The 21,722-nt window shown below is 38.7% G+C and overlaps 1 protein-coding gene across 2 annotated transcripts in view; it reads right to left on the minus strand.

Moving 5' to 3' along the window:
• The window catches only part of LOC139164785 (RNA-binding protein 24), a 78,397-nt gene that overhangs the window by 50,735 nt on the left and 5,940 nt on the right, over positions 1-21,722 (minus strand). For both annotated transcript variants that reach the window (XM_070747318.1, XM_070747317.1), the window contains exons 2-4: positions 20,466-20,610; positions 14,619-14,752; positions 10,123-10,230 (exon numbers count right to left, since the gene is read on the minus strand). In XM_070747318.1, the coding sequence (XP_070603419.1) occupies positions 10,123-10,230; positions 14,619-14,752; positions 20,466-20,610 (387 nt within the window). The remainder of the gene's footprint in view (positions 1-10,122; positions 10,231-14,618; positions 14,753-20,465; positions 20,611-21,722) is intronic.

Consider the following 21,722-nt stretch of genomic DNA (forward strand, 5'->3'; position numbering starts at 1 on the left):
TAAAGGTGATGTGACTGGCTTAAAGGTGGCCAATTTGACGTCACTCACATCAAGGGTTAATGTTAGGGTGCCTGGCCTATTCTCAAAGAGATACCATTTCTATATCTATTTGCTATTACTGAACATCCAAAATATACTATTTAATTCTATGTATATATGCCATATGTGTACATACATATTACACACAGGCGCACAAAAATATACATTATCTACTATATAAACTATGTGTATGTAAACACACACATGCACAGCTCTTCTAAAAGTATGCACATTCAACTTCATTTACTGTGAAAGGAAAAACATACCCAGAGCCCAGAAGGAAAAAAAAGGGGGAAAAAAATTCTACCGGTTCTACATACTTGACGGTACCTGTAGCAGCGCATCACTGACTTATTCACACCCCTTACTGACCTTTTAGGAATCGGGAGAGGTAAACAGTGGATAGTTTAAGGGTAAAGTTTTGGGGGTTAGGTGATGATACTACAGAGTCAGGTAGTGAGTTCCATGCATTAAATACTCTGTTACTAAAGTCATATTTCCTGAAGTCGAGTTTGGAGCGGTTTACTTTAAGTTTCTATCTTGAAATATTGTTCTTTTCATAACAGGAACTATGTAACTTGCATTATCTTAACTGCGTGTGTGTGTGAGAGAGAGAGAGAAAGAAAGAAAGAGAGAGGAGTGTATTTCCACTTCTTTTATCAGTTTTTCTTAATCCAGGAAGACCGGATTAAAGACATGGATTGAAAATATGGTGTTCCCTCGATTTCCGCGGGGGATGCATTCCGAGACCGCCCATGAAAGTCGAATTTCCGCGAAGTAGAGATGCGGAAGTAAATACACCATTTTTGGCTATGGACAGTATCACAAGCCTTTCCTTAACACTTTAAACCCCTAAATTACCATTTCCCATTCCCTTAACAACCATTTACTCACCATTATTACTGGTACTCACCATTGAATAAGGCACTTAGTGATCCTGATATTTATAAACATAATTATTTATTAACAATAATTTTTTTTTTGTTATTTATTTACAAAAATTATTAATTTGGCGATGAAGTATGATGTCATCAAATGGGAAAAACCGTGGTATAGGGAAAAAAACGCAAAGTATTTTTTAATTAATATTTTTTGAAAAACCGTGGTATAGGCTATTCGCGAAGTTCGAACCCACGAAAATCGAGGGAACACTGTAAACAAATTGCTAAGGAAACACACACAACACACACTCAAATACACAGAGCATATCTTGGGCTGCGAATGGTTCTGCAATAAGATGATTTGATGCTGAAAGTTCCTATTTAAATGAAAGCCAGCAAGACATATTCCTTTTTTAAGATTCTGTTCGTGGGCCTATCCAGTTTTGTCTTTCTCTCTCCAAGTTAGTCGTTTTCCACTTAAATCTTTTCCCACTTTTCAAAACTACTTCAATCTTTTCTGTAGATGAAATCTTCCACTTGGGGTTGAAGTTGAGCTGGTCCAATGTTGGGCCAACTTGGGAAGAGGTTATAAATTGAAGCAAAGACATTTATCACTGCTCCACACAAATAATATTCTATGATTTTATTTTACAGATTTGTCATTTTAGGAAGGGAAAAAGTGCTTTTGTGATTCTTCTCCCCACCCCATAATTTTCACAGAGTCCTAGTTCCTGCAGTTTCATCTTGATCCTACTTAGCTTCAGTCTTCCCAGCATGCTGCCCTCTTCAAGTGGCTCTTAAAGGGAAAAAAATGGGATGGCCCACAGTGTTATAAGATACTTAAAAGAAGTGATGGTGTTCTGACATTGAAATAATAAATCATACCTTCTGTTAGAGTACAAAACAACAAATACTCAGGCATTTTCCCATTTATCATTTCAATGAAATTTTTAGAATTACATGGCATCAAGAGACTTTGGAGCATGTGCAAAAGCAAATACTTCATCATAGTATTTTTTCCCTTTATATTTCAATTACCGTACTTTTTTTCCCAGTAAAAGTTTTTTATTTTTTTCCTCCACATCAAAAACATACATAACATACATCACATGCTGTATACTGTACTTTCAATAGAAGTCAATATACATATATTGTTGTTTAAAAACAATAGTACAATTATTTAAGTTACATTCCAATTTTAATTTTATTATTCGATCCATCTCTATCTTCCCTCTCTCCACTCCCCTCCTTCTATCTCAGGTGGTTATTCCACCTCTAGTACCTCTGTTCCAGTGAAGGGCTGAAAAAAGTGTTACTACCACACTGTGGGCATGGCTTATTTTGTGGGTGTGGCTTGCCAGCCATGTGAGCCGGCAGGAGTGGCTGTGGGGGCTTAAAGGTCATGTGACTAGCTTAAAGGTGGCCAACTTGACATCACTCACATCAAGGGTTTGGATTAGGGTTAGGGTGCCTGGCCTCTCCTCACCTCAAAGACATACAATTTCACTATCTACTTACTATTACTGAACATCCAAAGCATACTATTTAATTCTATGTATATATGCCATATGTGTACATACATATTACACACAGGCACACAAAAATATACATTATCTACTATATAAATTGCAATATTCTGAGCGCTTTCAGAATGCCTGCCTCGCCACTCTCACAGTCCCTTAGCTGAGAGCACTTTCGTCCCAGCTATCAGCGAGGGGGCTGCAGGAGAGGTGGGGGCAGGCGTTCTCACAGAGAGGGAGAAGGAGAAAGAGAGAGAGAGCAAGAGGGGGGAGAGTGGAAGGTAGAGAGAGAGAAAAAATGATAGAAAAAGGGAGAAAAAAGAGAAATGAGAAAATGATTGAAGCAGAGAATGACAGGAAAGAAAGAGAAAGAGAGAGAGAAGTGACTCTTGGTGATGACGTATGACGTCATCGGGTGGGAAAAACCGTGGTATAGAAAAAAAACCGCGGAGTATTTTTTAATTAATATTTTTTGAAAAACCGTGGTATAGTGTTTCGCGAAGTTTGAACCCGCGAAAATCGAGGGATCACTGTACATCAATACAACTTAGTAAACATATATCATCTACTAAATATCATTAATACTATTTAATTTTGTATCTATTACTCTCAGTATATGTCATTGCTCTCATGCTACCTTCTTTATCTAATTTTGGCACCTGGTTTACACAGACCGTTTCATTCTCCAATTAAATTTTAATACTATTACTTACCTCCTCTGCTAATTGTTCTCTCTTGCTTAGTAACTCAAAGCCATTGTGCTTCATTCATTTTCTTATTTCCTTACCCATCCTTCATTTTTCTAAACCCCTATTTTCTCATAACTAAATGCCCCTAAAAATTCCACCATTACTTATTTTCAAAAGTGTCAATTCATATTAAATATTTTATATCTTATATATAATTAATATAGTTTCCAATACAGGAGAAGGAGAGATTCTTCAAATTTCAAAACTTAAACAGATTCATTATACTGTGTCTTCCCCATTTATGCTTCAGATATATAATTTTAAATTTATTTCCACGAATCCATTTTAAACCAATCTGTAATTATATTTTCCCAAAGTTATCACTTCATTATATAATTAATTACTTTTAAATACTTACGTTAAATTTAATTTTTAAATGAAATTAAGCAATATCAATGTCAATATTAATTCTCGTTATCAACTATTAATCATTCAAAATTCTCAATTTCCAAAGATTAATTTATTTCATCCATTACTGATTTTTTCCTTGTTGCCTTGTACCACCAACTTCTTCTTCTCTCTTTTTTCCTTTTTCTTCTTTTCTTTCCTCTTCTTTTCCACCCCTTGCTTCTTTTCCCCCTTTTCCCTGTGATCATCATAATTATCATACATTTCAATAAAATAATTAATCTGCCCATTTTTAATATCTTCTTTTGTCTTTTTTTCCTCTGCTGGTCTCTTGTTCCATGTTCATTCCACTTTCATTCTTTGTTGTTCTATTTCCAAAGTCTTTATTGACTTTAATACTTTCTCTATTCCTTTTTTCACTCCATCTGCATACTCCAAGAAAATCTTTGTAAATCCTTACAGCAATCTACAAAGTCTTTAAAGTCCCCTGTGTCCATATTGTTAAAATTGCAAAGCTATGCTTCACAATTTTTTTCAATCAACCCACCTGTCAATAGATTTCTATTCTACAGCCTGTTATGATTACTCGCGTCTTCCTTTAAGTGTACTATCCATTTTAAGCCTTTAAGCCTTCCAAATTCATCCTAGGTTAATTTCAGTCCCAATGAATGGAGACAATTTTTTTCTTTAAAAGCAAAGCAAGTCATCCACCATTTTGTATTTTCTCAGACAGTTCCAAAACAATTCTTGAGTATTTTCTCAGGTAGTGCCATAGCAATTCTCATTTGAAGGTCAACAGCTGTGCAAACAAAATTGAAAATCTTCCACAATTATAACAGTTCCAGCCAGCAGGTGTCCCTCTTCGTTAATCTGACAGTTCCATTCTCTTTCAGCAATATACCTTAAATATACTTTAAATATATTTTCAATCAATTCTGAATGCATAAAATCCAACCATTAAAAAAAACTTCAGTAAATTCTCTGAATTGGGCTTTGGTTATTTCTCCTTTCAAATGTTTCCTCAGTGATCTTCTATTAAAGTTCTATGTGTAGAATAGCCGCTTAACCTCTTTTTTGTCTTTTTGTTTCCCCTTCCTTTTAACTTAATAAAAAAGTCCCAAAGCTTCATTTTGGCAATGTAACTCACCAATTTTAGTTTCAGTTCTTCTCTCTAGCACTTAGTCTTCAGTCTTCTTTCCAGGTAACATCCAATGTTTAACAATCATGCTGGTTGTGGCCACTGCAGCTTGGACAAGTCGTTTCCCAGCGCCGCTGGTTGGGAGTTCTTTTTCGGCTCCCTGGGGGGATTGCCACTCCTCCCAGGGAGAATGACAGTGTCTCCTTTCTTCACCACCCCTTCAGGGTGGTTCCAACCTGGTTCTGTCTGAACCAGGTCCCCCAAGTGGCATGGGTTCTGGAATTTCCCGTGGAGCACAGGAAACTCCATGTTGCCGCAGCATTTGGCCAGCCCCCTTGCCCCATATTTCAATTACTGCATATGAATGTATAATACACTACTGTAGTTTTTTCCTGCTCCAACAGATACTGCTCCAAGAGATACTGAATGGATGAATATTGCTTCTTTATGCATGAACTTATTTCAATTCAAATATGTAACATTCTATTCTCAAAATAAGTATGGGGGTATATGGATTTGTATATGAATGAATTATAACTTGGGAATATCATAATTTCATTTAATTTTTCTCTTTCATTTTGCTGATTAATAATATTTATTTCTAAAATATTTGCTCAACATTTTGCTAATAGAATTCCAAACAGCTGAACTAATCTAGTACGTATGATCTATGCCAACAGATGCTAAATCATAATTTAGGAACCTGTGATATCCCCAAATATAGGTGACTATTATTGTAACATAAAACAGTGAATTATTTATTTGTTACATTTACATATTGTAATAAGCAAGGCAACATTTATTTATATATAATGTGTCTTACCCACATTTTGTCATTTTAATAAACTTATTTTACCTTTGAAACTATCCAACAAGGTACCATAATTAGGCTGACAGATAAATACTGTGTAACAGTCAATTTCAGAATGATGTGGAAATAGTTTTCCAATTCTTAACTGAATATGCTAATCCTCACTTTTTAGAAATGAACTTCATCATAATGTCATCCAACTCATTCTTTCTCTGAATTTTGTTTAACTTAATGCAGTAGTAGGGGAATAAATGCATATGCAAATCCTCCATCCAGCAATTTGTTTTGCCAGCACAATGAACTCAAGAATGAATGTGGCATTTTATGCGGGATAATTTGGGCTGAGGCAATCATGGTGCCTGGGGTGGTGTATAATATGGTTGCTATATCTGCACTGTCTAAAAATCCTGGAGAGATTATCACTGCATGTCACGTGACAGGCATAGCATAACTGCTTTATTTTTATTTTAGAAACATAGAAACATAGAAGATTGACGTCAGAAAAAGACCTCATGGTCCATCTAGTCTGCCCTTATACTATTTCCTGTATTTTATCTTAGGATGGATATATGTTTATCCCAGGCATGTTTAAATTCAGTTGCTGTGGATTTACCAACCACGTCTGCTGGAAGTTTGTTCCAAGCATCTACTACTCTTTCAGTAAAATAATATTTTCTCACATTCTTACATTCTAATCTGTCCCCCAACTGAGCTCAGATTGTGCCCCCTTGTTCTTGTGTTCACTTTCCTATTAAAAATACTTCCCTCCTGAACCTTATTTAACCCTTTAACATATTTAAATGTTTCGATCATGTCCCCCCTTTTCCTTCTGTCCTCCAGACTATACCGATTGAGTTCATTAAGTCTTTCCTGATAGGTTTTATGCTTAAGACCTTCCAACATTTTTGTAGCCCGTTTTTGGACCCGTTCAATTTTATCAATATCTTTTTGTAGGTGAGGTCTCCAGAACTGAAGACAGTATTCCAAATGTGGTCTCACCAGCGCTCTATACAGCAGGATCACAATCTCCCTCTTCCTGCTTGTTATACCTCTAGCTATGCAACCAAGCATTCTACTTGCTTTCCCTACCGCCTGACTGCACCGTTCACCTATTTTGAGACTGTCAGAAATCACTATCCCTAAATCCTTCTCTTCTGAAGTTTTTGCTAGCACAGAACTGCCAATACAATGCTCAGATTAAGGATTCCTTTTGTCCAAGTGCATTATTTTACATTTGGAAACATTAAACTGCAGTTCCCATTGCTTTGACTACTTATCTAGTAAAGCTAAATCATTTGCCATATTACAGATGCCTACAGGAATATCAACCCTATTGCACACTCTAGAGTCATCAGCAAATAGGCAAACTTTCCCTACTAAATCTTCCCCTATGTCACTCACAAAGATATTAAAAAGAATAGGACCCAGAACAGACCTTTGTGGCAACACCGCTTGTAACCAGGCTCTGCTCAGTATTTTAATTTTTTGTACTTATATCCTGCTTTTTCCTAAGACTTTAAAGCAGGGGTGAAATGCTCCCGATTCGCTTGTGTCTGTCGGTCATAGGAAAGCTGATTAGGAAGGGAGTGCAAGGCTCCGCCCACCTGCCCATATACCGCCATTTGAGTTCCTTTACCCTCTGTGCGTGCGGAAAGCCTCCTGTGCATGTGCAAAGCTGAAATCTCTTGCATTCACGCGTCCCCTCGCAAGGTTTTGCTTCCTGCGCATGAGCAGAAGCCAAATCTCACTGGGATACATTTGCACAGCCACAGAAGAAGTGAAGCTGCATATGTAGCTCAATTTTTGTTACTGGTACGGCATCCTTATCTGTACCAGTAGCAACCTGATACTGACACACAGTGATTCCTAAGCTTTCGAACACAAATTTATATACATATGCATTTATGTACACACACATACTGGTACTCTTTCTGCCTATCCTAATTTTGAAATTTAAAAAGGGAAGGAGAGGGAAACTTTTAGGCTACCTTAGAAAGCAGAAGAATCCACATATTTCAGAATCCAGCAGCCTTTATTGGTAACAATATTATTAAATTAAACTTGTTAGAGATTCAAATGTTTGATACAAATGTTGGTAATTAGAATACACCATCAACTGTATTATAGGTTATGTCTGACTCCACCATTGTGAAATCCTCAAAGTCATTGTTTATATTGTCATCCAGTTCTTCCTTCTCTGGCCAGGTTTCTGTCCCCAGACTTAAAGATGGGAACTGAAAAATATTGGGAGTTGTTGTAATTATAGAAATGCCTTTTGGTACTCCCCTTTCAGGAGGAATTATTGGTGACGATCTATCAGTCAGCATTTCTTTTTTCCATTGCTCTTCTCTTGTCTAAAAAGAGACAAGTCTTTAGATAGACTAGGCATAACACTTTTTTGAATCCCAAACACACAGTTGTGCACTTGCATACACATGCACACACACAAAACTAGTCCTAATTAAGAAATTATTAATATTGATAGAGTCAACCTGTGAGAATACTTAATGGAATTACAGAGAAAGAGCCTAACCTGATCTCCATCTATTGATTTATTTTAATCTAATTTATTTAATCTAATTAAATGATTTCTACTAATTAAATGATTCCTACATAGCTTTCTCTTCTGAATATTTGCAGCCAAATCAACAATAAAATATACAACCAACAACCTTTTAAAACAATACAAAGTAATATTGGATAAAAACTAAAGCATAATCAAAATGCAGAGGAAGTTTTCTTCCAACATTCGTACCTGGACAGCCTGGCTGACTGTTTTCAAGATGAGCCTTAAAATTATAATAGGAACCGCCTGCTGCCGCATGAATCCCAGCGACCGATAAGGTCCCACAGAGTTGGCCTTCTCCGGGTTCCGTCGACTAAACAATGTCGTTTGGCAGGCCCCAGGGGAAGAGCCTTCTCTGTGGCGGCTCCGGCCCTCTGGAACCAACTCCCCCCAGAGATTAGAACTGCCCCCACCCTCCTTGTCTTTCATAAACTACTGAAGACTCACTTATACCGCCAGGCATGGGGGAGTTGAGACACCTTTCCCCCAGCCTTTTTTTTTATACTTTGTTTTATGTTTGGTATGAATGTGCTGTTTAGTTTTTTAAATAATGATAGGGTTTTATATGTTTTTTAATATTAGATTTGTTCCACTAATATATTGTTTTTATTACTGTTGTGAGCCGCCCCAAGTCTTCGGAGAGGGGCGGCATACAAATCTAATAAATAAATAAATAAACAAATAAAATAAATACATCTGAAATTTCAGATACAAGAACATTCTGAACTACAGATAACCTGCCTTTGAGCATCTCCTAGATTGGTGATGGCGAACCTTTTTTCCCTCGGGTGCTGAAAGAATGTGGGCACATGCTATGATGCATGCGCGAGTGCCCACACTCATAATTCATTGCTTGGAGAGGATAAAACCAGCTCCCCCCACCCCCCGGAGGCCCTCTGAAGGCCAGAAATAGCTTGTTTCCCAACTTCTGGTGGGCCCAGTAGGCTCATGATTCACCCTCTCCAGGCTCCAAAGTCTTCCCTGGATCTGGGGGAGGGTACAAACACCCTCCCCCCGAGCCCCTTCGGAAGCCAAAAATACCCTCCTGGAACCTCTGTGCGAGCCAAAAATCAGCTGGCCGGCACACACATGCACGTAGTTGAGCTAGGGCAACTGCTGGTGTGCTAGCAAATATGGCTCCACATGCCACCTGTGGCACCCGTGCCATAGGTTCGCCATCACTGTCCTATATGCTTCCCGCTACACTGCATGGGTGCACCTCATGGGCATGTGCACTTGCACAGTGGCAAAATATCTAGGAGAAAAAAAGCTAAAAACCACATGGCGATTGCATGCACAGTGCTGGAAACTCAGCTCTTGCACATGCTCAGAAGAATTTTTTTTAAAAAAAAAATCAGACAATTAAAAAAAAATGACAAAAAAAGATGGTGGCGCCCATGGACTGGCACCAACCGAACTGGGTTGGTAACATCATCATGACATCACCAGTGGGCTGCTACCAGTTCGCCTGAACCAGTCCGAACCGGGAGGAACCCACCCTGCCTATATGGCATTCAGGAGTTCTGATCTTAGTGATTGTTTGGGTCTATAACAGCAGATGCAGTATTTGTGTGACAGATATGCCAGTCCCAAGTTATTTAGGGCCTTGTATGTTAAAATCAAAATGTTAAGCTTGACTTGGTAACTGGCACTCCATGTAGTTGCAAAGAGCATCCTCAAGCTTCAGTCGGCAACCTGGCTGTCACATTCTGCACTGGCTAGGGGTACAATCTCATCAGAGCCTACCCAGTCCAAAAACATCTGACTTATTGAAAATCATTCCCAATTTATTGCCCTCTTCTACTGATCACTGTACCCAGGTGCTGGTTCAGAATATGCACATATTCTTCTGATTCAGACATTACACAGAAGTAGAGCTGAGTCACCTTTCTATTGGGAACATCCAGTTCTACAATATTTGGTAAACCAAAGTGGGGATGTATTGCACAGCATTCTATAATATAATGGTTGAGGTGTAGGACAGTCAAGTGCCTTCTCTATTTAATGTATCCTTGATTAACAGATACTCAAATGCTAATATAAAGTGGGGTAGGTGATTTCTTTTTTTACCTTATTATCAGAGTCGTCTGTTGATAAAGCATGCAATTTCTTCTGTTTAAGTTCAAGCTTTTCCAATTTGACGGGTGGTTTTTGTAGTGTCCTTTCTGCAGGTACCAGCTGTGGAAATACAAGATAATTTATGAATTATTTGATAATTCATAATTATCAAATCAATTATAATTGATTAAATGATATTGCATTTTGAAACAAAACAGGCTGTGCTATTCTATATACTTACATGAAAATATAAATTACAAATTATGAAAATATAAATTAAAAATATTTGTAACTAAAACAGGAAATGGAAACTACTCAATGATTTTTATGAAGGTTGAATGAAAAGAAATACCACCACTTGCACAAGTTTAATTTAAATAGCGATATTTTAATACATGAACCAGGAAAATAATTCCTGAAATGACCTCTTTGTCACCTCTATTTGTTTCAGAGTCCGTCAGGAGTTAGGCGGCTTACAAATCTAATAAAACAAACAAACAAACAAATAAATAAAATTTCTTCACATAATCATCATTATTTACAGCCAAGTCCTGACAATCCTTTTCACCTCTTCATGTTAATCAAATAGATACCCATAAGGGCTTTACTTCAGTTTTGGGAAAAGGTGGAAGTTGCATTACATTAAACTAATGGAGCATTGGATAGTATAAGATAATAAGATTCAGTTCTGCAATTGCCTCTTGGGTAGCTCAATATGTGTGAGGTCTTTCACGCTAAAGAGCAATTTATTTCCTATCCTTCAAAACTCTACAACATTTTGACTATTACAGCATAGTGGTCTAAGCTGTTAATACTGCTCGGTTTTAGGAAAGACATGTGAACAATATCATATGCATTCAAAAAGCTGGTAACCTTGTACACACACATATATAAAAGGAGAAAAACTAAAGGGAAAGGAAGAGAAGGAAAAAAAATGGAAGATGAAAGAGAAAAAAAGTAAAAAAAGGGAAGAATAAAAAAGAAGAGAAAGAAGAAAGAAAATAAGAGGTAAATTCATATCTATAAATTTATCAGGTGTTGTAAATAATGCCAACCTATCTGTTGACCCGGTTAATCTCCAGCATTTAAGATCTTTACTATCAGTATAAATGAAAATTTTGGGTTTCTAAACTTGAGTTAGGGTTTAAATTTTTATTGTTTTGAATTTGTTCATCCTTTTATCAATGATTCGTAGTATTGTTTTATGGGTTCATGGAATAGTTGTTTGGGTGAAGGTTAAGAGGATCACTGTTGTGGTTAGCTCTGACCCAGCTCCTGCCCCAAGGAATGTGCAGGTGGATGTGGGGGAGACATCCACATGCCGCAGGCCTGTTTTACTCCCGATGGAATCTGCCAATGAAGCCTCCTCTGACGAAGGAAGCATGAGTGACAGGGAAGAGGGGAGTTTGGCAGACAGCCCAGGAGGAGATCAATCATCTCTATCATCCTTGGATTCTGAACAAAAATTAATGACACATCCACGCATGCGTAGAGTGATGCATAGGAGACAACAACTGAAGGATTATTACAAGAGAAGATGAGGCCACCTGTGGTTGGGTGGGGCTCCAGTAATTAGGGCTGCTGCTATAAATAGCAGCGTGTGGGTTTGGCTGTTGTAAAAGAGTATCTGATCGCAGTTCTTCAGGAATTGTGTGTTGCTGTTTTCTGGACTTTGTTTATTGATTTTTCACGCCTTTGAAACCACAGCAGAGCAAGGTGTGTGTGTGTGTGTGTGTGTGTGTGTTTCAGTTCATTGGAAGAAGAAGGGGTGTGAGGTTTCTTCACAGCTGCTAGCTAAGTACTTAATGACTGCTTAAGGGAAATTGTACAGACTACCCGGTTGTTTTGGGACGAGTGCTCTTTGCAATACAAAAAGAGTGCTTCGTTTATTTTGAATTTTGTGATAAAGAACATTGTTTTGAATTTTCAAACGTGTGTGTGTCTGCAATTTGTACCCTTGAATTTTCGGGAGGCTCCTACCAGAGAGCCCGGCAGAACAATCACGATGGGGTTGTATATTGTCTTTTCTCCAGCCAAATGTACCATTTATTCCACGCTTTGTAGAACTCTGATTCCTCTTTGTCCTATAACTCGTGATAAACAGCCTATGATGATATTTCATAGGCTGGCACAATGCTATGAAAAAATTCCTCACCTTCCTTCTGAGAGTCTGACAGTTGCTGGCAAATTCCAGTTCTTAAATGTTTCCTTTCTGCTGTCAGCATGAAGGAACCTATATTTTACACAATCCTTTTCAATCCAATCCAATTCAATCTTTATTACTGTCACAGACCAACATTATCCTTTTGATATTGAGGAACATCAATAATGCAATCTGCACATTCCTGTGAAATGCCAAACTTGACAGCAGTCCCCTTTCCACAACCTACCTATTGTCCTTAATTAGTTTATCAATTTTTTTCAAATGAATTATGTTAAATTGCAGTCATCTGCCAGCCACTTATCCTTAATCACACAAATCAGCTCTTCTCAGTTCATCATCTTTACATTTATTTATGTTTTTTGGCTCAATGACACACAAACACAATGACACACACACACATCAGCCTAGTCATTACCATAAACCAGTGTTTCCCAACCTTGGCAACTTGAAGATATTTGGACTTCAACTCCCAGAATTCCTCAGCCAGCGAACACTGGCTGGGGAATTCTGGGAGTTGAAGTCCAAATATCTTTAAGTTGCCAAGGTTGGGAGACACTGCCATAAACAATCTGCATTAATGGTGAGTTTTCAATTGGAGGGACCTTCAGCAGTAAACATTCAATCGTGGCATGTTGCTTAAAGCACAGTGGCTAATATTCACTGCAGATTTCCATTTCATGAACAAAAGCGTCACAACATTTTTCTCATAGCAACTTCCTGACAACTCAAATGAAAGAACAGATGCTGAACAACACTTCAGAGGACAGCGTACTGCCATCTGTTGGTGACTTTTCAACCTCAGAGGCATTACTTTTCATTCAGCTCTTAATTTGCAAATTAAGTGAGTGTACATCTGGGTTTAAAATTCATTATACTCTAAAAGGTGATTATGGCTAACATTTGTGATTTTGATACAGCTCAGTAGTGCCACTTTGAATGCCTAGTAAATTAATATCATGACGGAAAAAAAATCTGCATTCTCATCTTTAATTTCCAAATACATATTCTAAGCTTAGGTCAGTTTGTGCAATATTTTACATTTGGATTTAGACATTTTTAACTTCAAGCACGGCCCTTTGAAAAGTTGAGGACAAAACTAAATAATTTTCTGATTTGCTGAACCAACCCATAGAAGTAATGGTGAATTTCAAGTTATTGGACAAAACTACTGTATGTTCTTTATAAGTTGTTATTTTAATTCAAACTTCGCGAAATGTCTATACCACGGTTTTTCAAAAATATTAATTAAAAAATACTTTGCGGGTTTTTTCCCCTATACCACGGTTTTTCCCGCCTGATGACGTCATATGTCATCACCAAACTTTCATCTGCCTTTAATAATTTTTTAAAATAAACTTTAATAAATAAACATGGTGAGTAATAATCTAAATGGTTGCTAAGGGAGTGGAAAATTGCAATTTAGGGGTTTAAAGTTAAGGGAAGGCTTGTGATACTGTTCATAGCCAAAAATAGTGTATTTACTTCCGCCTCTCTACTTCGCGGAAATTCGACTTTTGCAGGCAGTCTTGGAACGCATCCCCCGCAGAAATTGAGGGAACACTGTACTTCTCTCAGGATTTTGCAAGGTTTGTTTCTATTCTAGTTCAGTTCTCTGTATCATAATTTGGGAAGTGGAGTTATGAATGACTACAGAATAATATTTGGAGATAAAATAGAAAACATATACAGAACACTGAGACACAAACTTATTGGTCCCATTGATTCAATGTGATGCTTGTTGATTGCACCATGATAATTAACAGCTCTGTTTTCTTTCACAGCACTGTAAATTCTGATATGAATATGAGGAAATTGTATTTCATTTATGATATAGCAAAAGATTCAGAAATATTGTTATGGATATTTGCACTTGCTATATCAATTAAAATTCATTACAAATTGGTTTACACGTATATTTATTGCAGGCAGAAGTTGGGACAAGAATGGGAGCTCCACTGACCTGTATAGTTGGGTATTGAACTGTCAACCTCCTGATTGATAAACCCAGCATCTTAATCACTACACCACCATGCCACTGGCATGCCAGTAATTCAGGCCTACTTATTCTGTTTACTTGCATGTACTTTTGCCTATTTTTGGCATGAAATTGAAAGTCTGTAAACTTCTCAGGAACTGCATTTTTAAGAGAGGGAAAAATTTGATCACAAAGTTGTTTTGGGAAGAATTTCAAATGTAAGGAGCAACTGTGAAGAAGTGGAACCTGCAGAAAAACATCAATTCTCACAGCTGGAAGAAAGATGCATTTCTGGAGTAGTTCATATGTTATATGCAAAACATCATCCGAAACCTAACGTACTCCAAGCTAATTTTAAACAACGCTTACCATGTCTTCATCTGCAGTTCTGTTTTTAGTGGTTGGACATGAAGTCTTGATGATTCCTTGCATCCGAAGTTCTTCCAAAATGTCTGATGATGTCTGTCTTTCTGTTTCTAGCTGGCTAAGTGATTTAATGGCACCTAAATATTTTGAATTGTTTTTAAGTGGAAGGAGAGAATAATTAATCAATTTGGGGTGTTTTTTTAAAATTTTCAATCACTCAGATTAATTTAAATAATATTAATTAACTCATATTTTCACTTAGAGTGTATGAATGCATGGGGGAAGTAGTAGGAAAAAGAAAAAAAGTATAAATTACAATACTCTTGAGCATAATCTATTTTTCTTCAATCTCAAAATAGCCTTAAAATATATTTTAAGTCTTATTTTTTTTAAATGTTACATAATAATCTTTCCCCCCCAATAATTCAGCTAATTTGGATGTTTAATTGCTACAATTTTATTGCCCTTTCATCCCACTTCCACCAAAAATACCCGTAAATGCTGCATGGTGCTTAATTTTATTTATCCTTTCTGCAAGACAGTTTGATTTATAATAAAACCAACTAGTAAATGAAACTTTCAAGCCAACCCAAACACTCTTGTGTACATGTATGTCATGAAACAGTATTATTCACATTGTCCATTTTCTGCCTTTGTTTTGCTTAATATTCTTATGCATTCCTGCCCTGACGCGCAGTGGTTAGAATGCAGTATTGCAGGCTAATTCTGCCAACTGCCAACAGTTCAAGGGTGACTCAGTCTTCCATCCTTCTGAGGTTGGTAAAATGAGAACCCAAATTGTTGGGGGCCAATATACTGACTCTGTAAACCAGTTAGGGCTGTAAAGCACCTCAAAATGATATATAAGTCTAATTGCTATTTCTTATTCTTCTATGTGTTGCCATTTGCACCTATGTCTATGTGCACCTATAGCTCACCAGCAACACTGATAGCTTGGTAATCTAACAATTTCAAATGGTCAGCTGTCACTCTACCCAAGAGCACTGATGGCCTGCTACCGGAACAGCAGGGTGCTACGTTCCGGTAGCGATTTTTGGGATGCACCCCCCCGATGTGCACACGCACACTCCCAAGCAAGATTTGGCTTCTCTGCATGTGCCGCAAGCGAAATCTCATTTGAAGACACTCACATGAGTGAGATTTCGGTGATTTTCAATGATTTTTCACTTCCGTGCATGCGTGAGAGCAAAAATATCAATGAAAATCGCCAAAATGTCACTTGCATGCACATCGTCACATGAAATTTCGCTTGCTGTGCACATGCAGAAGCTGAATCTTGCCTGCGCCGGATGCCCACGTGCCCGCAATGGCCTTGGAGGGTGCTCTGGTAGCACGGAAGATGTCAATCCTTCGCTGCCCAAGAGCAACCCTTTCCATGCCCGTCAATTAGGTCCCACAGAGTTGGCCTTCTCCGGGTCCCGTCGACAAAACAATGCCATCTGGTGGGACCCAGGGGAAGAGTTTTCTCTGTGGCAGCCCCGGCCCTTTGGAATCAACTCCTCCCGGAGATTAGGATTGCCTCCACCCTCCTTGCCTTTCGTAAATTCTTGAAAACCCACCTATTTATTTATTTCATTTATTTATTCGATTTTTATGCCGCCCTTCTCCTTAGACTCAGGGCGGCTTACAACATGTTAGCAATAGCACTTTTTAACAGAACTAGGCTATTGCCCCCTCAATCCGGGTCCTCATTTTACCCACCTCGGAAGGATGGAAGGCTGAGTCAACCTTGAGCCGGTGTTGAGATTTGAACCGCTGACCTTCAGATCTATAGTCAGTTTCAGTGGCCTGCAGTACAGCACTCTACCTGCTGCGCCACCCCGGCTCATGTCGGCAAACATGGGGAAATTAATGTACCCTTAGCTGTTTTGTTTTATGGATGGTTTGCTTAGGTTGTATGATCGTTTTGTTTTTTAATAAGGGTTTTAAAAACTGTTTTAATATTGGATTTGTATATGATGGTTTTGCTTGTTGTGAGCTGCACTGAGTCCTCGGAGAGGGGCGGTATACAAATCTAATAAATTATTATTATTATTATTATTATTATTATTATTATTATTATTATCTAAAGAATTATGCTGTAATGCCTGCCAATGTGTATTTGCAGAACAGATTTTAATATACAAAGAAATTGAAGGACACAGGAAGGGCAAAGATAGGACAGAAGCCCAGGTATAGATCTGTGACAGCTGGACATAAATTGTACTTCTTATACCAGTGATGGCGAACCTATGACACGCGTGTCACCACTGACACGCCTGGCCATTTTCGGTGACACGCGGCCGCCTCCCAGCTGCCTCCTTCCTCCTTCTGTATGGGCGAGCCTGCAGAGTGCAGGCTCGCCCACACGCTGCCTTTGGCAGCACAAGCATGCCTGTCCGGTCAGGGAAGAAGCGCCCGCCCCAAAATACCCCCCCCCCCCCGCGCAGCCTTTTCCACGGGCGTGCACTCCCCATCCCCCTGCCAGCCCGCAGGGGGGGGAGGCGCCGGCAGTAGAAGGCGCTGCCCCCGCCCGCCCGATCTCCTCCTCTTCCGCCGAAAGAAAAGCGCGGGGCTGCCTTCTTGAGCCTCCCGTAGCTCCACCCCGCTTTGCCCTGCCTGTCATCTTCCGTTGTGTTTTCGGCGGGAAAGCCCTGTGCCGGCCAGGAAAGCCGGCTTTCCGAGAAAGCAGCGCGCTTTTCAAATGCGCTGCTTTTTTGCAACTCTTTCCTGGGGGGGGGGAGTGGCCTCCTCCCTCCCCCCTGCTGAGGGGGGCGGCGGCGGCATTTTCAAAGTGCCGGGCAGCCAGTCATCCTCCTCCTCCCCACTCCACCCATGCCGAGGGAACAGTCTCGCCAGCGGCTGAGAAACCGCTTGGCGTGAAGGTCAGGCTGGGCTGGGGCCGGGGGAAAGCACCACGCCGTCCCCTGAGCCGCCTGGCCCAGGTGCCGGAGAGAACAGCCGGTGGACAAGCACAGCCAGGAACAAGCGGGAGGTGAGATGCCTAGTTCCCCCCGTGTTGTTTGCAGGGGGAATAAGGGAAAGTCTGGAGCGGGAAAGAGGAAATCCCGGGGGAGGAGGAGGAGTGGGGCGGAGCACCAGTATCTCTCTGTAAGGTGGGTGGCGGATCTCGAGTTCTCCTAATACTGCACAGAATTTATAAGAGGAGATAGCAATTCTTTCAATGTTTATGGGTTTTGGAAAACAAAGCTAGAAATTGTTTTCTTCTCTATAAAGTAAGAAGTTCAACATTGGTTTGGAAGTGGTATGTAGGAATTTTAAAAAATATTTGTTTCAGACATGATAATCAAATTTGGAATTGTGAGCATTGCTATGCTTACAAACCAATTTTCAGCTTCTTTTTTTAAGTAACGGCAAGAAGTGTATGAGCTGCCAACTAAATCATTTAAATTATGATAACAAATGTTACTGTGCATTGCTTCTGTTGAAAATGTTTGTTTCATATATCCCCACTAGCATACTGGTAATTCCATAATCTTTTGAGTGACTTTTTAATAGTGAAATTTACTATTTCAAATCATTTTTTACATTTTTGGCTTTTTAGCATGGAAACATTTTTAGGTATTTTCAAAAAGCTTCTTACCCAATCCTAATAATCAATTCATTGACAGTGCTGATAAACGTTTGTGGCATTTCTACTTCTCTGACTCAAGGTTTTTTTGCAATTATCAGACATTGATTCAGATGTCAACAAAAGTAAGCAAGTTCATTCATCCCATCAAAACATAGTCATAAATATCATATTTTAAATTAAATATTTGAAAATTAAATTATACAATTATGTAATTGTTTTATTTAACATATATTATAACATGAAATTTAAAAGTATTTCCTTGCCTAGCCCTTATGCCAGTGAAAGGATTAATTTATTCATAAAGTGGGTTACATAAATTGGTTTATCTTTTTAGGAATCTGTTTCAGAATTTGAGAACCTCTATTGTTAGATTCATTAACTATTGACAAAATACATAGCACTGCTCAGGCATGAATATTTATTTATTTATTTTTATTTATTTATTTATATATTTATTTATTACTTTTATGCTGCCCAGTCCCAAAGGGACTGCCGCTCAGACACTATACTTTTCTGCCCACACCGGGAAAAAATTAGAGGGAATATTAATTGGCGCGGCGCCAAGCGTCGGAGCCCACCACGAACGGTGGTTGGCTCGCAGGGGCCGCTGGAAGAGAGAAAAGTGAACGAAAGGGAGAGAGAAAGGGAGGAAGAGAGGAAGGAAGGAAGAGATAAATATAAAGTGGAAGGAAGAGAAAGAAAGGAAGGGAGAGAGAGAGAAAGAGAAAAAAGTGGAAGGAAGAGAAAGAAAGGAAGGGAGAGAGAGAGAGAGAAAGAGAAAAAAGTGGAAGGAAGAGAAAGAAAGGAAGGGAGAGAGAGAGAAAGAGAAAAAAGTGGAAGGAAGAGAAAGAAAGGAAGGGAGAGAGAGAGAAAGAGAAAAAAGTGGAAGGAAGAGAAAGAAAGGAAGGGAGACAGAGAGAAAGAGAAAAAAGTGGAAGGAAGAGAAAGAAAGGAAGGGAGAGAGAGAGAGAGAGAAAAAAGTGGAAGGAAGAGAGAAGGAAAGAAAGGAAGGGAGAGAGAGAGAAAGAGTGTGAGAGAGAAGATAGAAAGAGAGAGAGAGAGAAATGATAGAATAAAGGGGAGAAAAAAAAGAGAAATGAGAAAATGATTGAGGCAGAGAATGACAGGAAAGAGAGAAAGAGAGAGAGAAGTGACTCTTGATTTAAAACATATAATAACATAAACATAAACATAATAACAGAGAGAAAAACCCCCAACCCTCACCTGTTTTTATTAATAGTTATGTTTTTGAATTTGCTGGTTGTTTTAGTTTTAATAGTAATAGAGTTTTGTTTTGTTTTATTATTAATTTCTTTTAATAAAAAAGAAGGGATTTATTATTTATTTTTATTTTTATTTATTTATTTTTGTTTGTTTATCTGTCTGTCTATCTATCTACCTACCTACCTACCTACCTATATATATATATATATATACTTCTATGCCGCCCAGTTTTTTTCTCAAGGTGACACACCACCCGAGTTAAGCTCAGTTTTTTGGCGAATTTTGACACACCAAGCTCAAAAGGTTGCCCATCACTGTCTTATACTATGATAAAACGTATCAGGAAAGACTTAATGAACTCAATCTGTATAGTCTGGAGGACAGAAGGAAAAGGGGGGACATGATCGAAACATTTAAATATATTAAAGGGTTAAATAAGGTCCAGGAGGGAAGTGTTTTTAATAGGAAAGTGAACACAAGGACAAGGGGACACAATCTGAAGTTAGTTGGAGGAAAGATCAAAAGCAACATGAGAAAATATTATTTTACTGAAAGAGTAGTAGATCCTTGGAACAAACTTCCAGCAGACGTGGTAGATAAATCCACAGTAACTGAATTTAAACATGCCTGGGATAAACATATATCCATCCTAAGATAAAATACAGAAAATAGTATAAGGGCAGACTAGGTGGACCATGGGGTCTTTTTCTGCCGTCAGACTTCTATGTTTCTATGTTACAGGACCTAATCTCTAAATTATCCAAATCATGCAAGAAACACTCTTTACAGTTGTACATCAGAATGATAGTTCTTGAAGAAGTGCAGTAATTCTTCTTACTATGAAACACACCTCTTTTATCATTTATCAGGGGTGGGCTGCTGCCCGGATGGAGGGGGGGGACATGCAGTGGGGTAGCGAAAATGGAGCTCGGCCCCAGAGCACCCAATTTGCACTGAAAGATGTTGAAAGAAAATGCAGGGCGTCCCACAGTGTGGTAGTAAAAATGTTGGTAGCCCTCCACTGCACGTACCCATGCTTTTGCTTTGTTCTTTAATGGACTGGGATCCCTTCATTGTATCTTCTGGCAAGCCTCTTCCACAGGAATCGTCTGCAGCTGCTGAACCATCTTGTGGGACAGGGCTCTCTGTGCCAAGAAATATTTTCTCTCTTCTCGCCTAAAAATAAATAAATTACAGCATCCTTTATGCATATACAATATTCAATATGTTTGTGTTTGCCTGCATGCATGCTTCTGGGAGTGTTGGCTAAGAGATTGGGTGAGATGATTGACTGCTGAGTTCCCTCATTTGACTTTTTTCATATCTGTTGGAACACAATTTGTTGTCATGAACAGATGAAGCCTGACCTTTAAGCTCTGTGCTGGCTTCCAATCTTCCTCTGAGTGCTGGTTGTTGCCCAGACAGAATTGGATCAGGCAATTTGATTTTTCTGGATACATTCAGAGATATATCTACTTTGTAAGTAGCCCATGTTGGAATGCATATAGCACAGTCAAACAACAGAACTGGAAATATTTTACGACATTTTGTATTATGTCATAAACTGTTTTATGATAAATTTATGTCATAAAATACAGTATTTTATAAAGTCTGCCAAATTTCAATTCTTTGAGAGTCCTGTGTCCTAGATCTTGGACACTTTCTGTAAATAGCCCATTTGATGTACAGTGGTACCTCTACTTAAGAACTTAATTCTTTCCATGACCATGTTCTTAAGTAGAAAGGTTTGTAAGTAGAAGCAATTTTTCCTATCGGAATCAATGTAAAAGCAAATAATGCGTGCAAACCCATCAGGAAAGAAATAAAAGCTCGGAATTTGGGTGGGAGGAGAAGGAGGAAGAAGAAGGCCACTGCCAGCAGGGACAGGAGGCGGATTACAAACATTGTCAAGGCTGTGAGTAAAGGTAATAACGTTGATGTGGTGGTGCATCTTGGCACAAATGATTTGTCCCAGAGAAATGTTAATGTAGTAAAAAGAGATTTTCAATGTCTAAGTGTGGAGCTGGGTAAAATAACTGATTCAGTGACTTTCTCAGAGGTGTTACCGGTTTGTGGCCAAGAGGATAAAACAACGTGTATCAGAGAGTTTAATGTATGGTTAAGGCAGTGGTGTAAAGCTGAAGGTTTTGGCTATGTAAGTCATGATGTCAGTAGGTGGTCTAATAGGGAGTTGTTTAAAAGGGATGGTTTGCATCCATCATACAGAGGTACCCAGGTGCTCGGTGAGGAATTCAGAACTTTCTTGGACAGGCATTTAAACTAGGTAA

The sequence above is a fragment of the Erythrolamprus reginae genome, chromosome 3 (genome assembly GCF_031021105.1).
Source record: "Erythrolamprus reginae isolate rEryReg1 chromosome 3, rEryReg1.hap1, whole genome shotgun sequence".
NCBI lineage: Eukaryota > Metazoa > Chordata > Lepidosauria > Squamata > Dipsadidae > Erythrolamprus > Erythrolamprus reginae.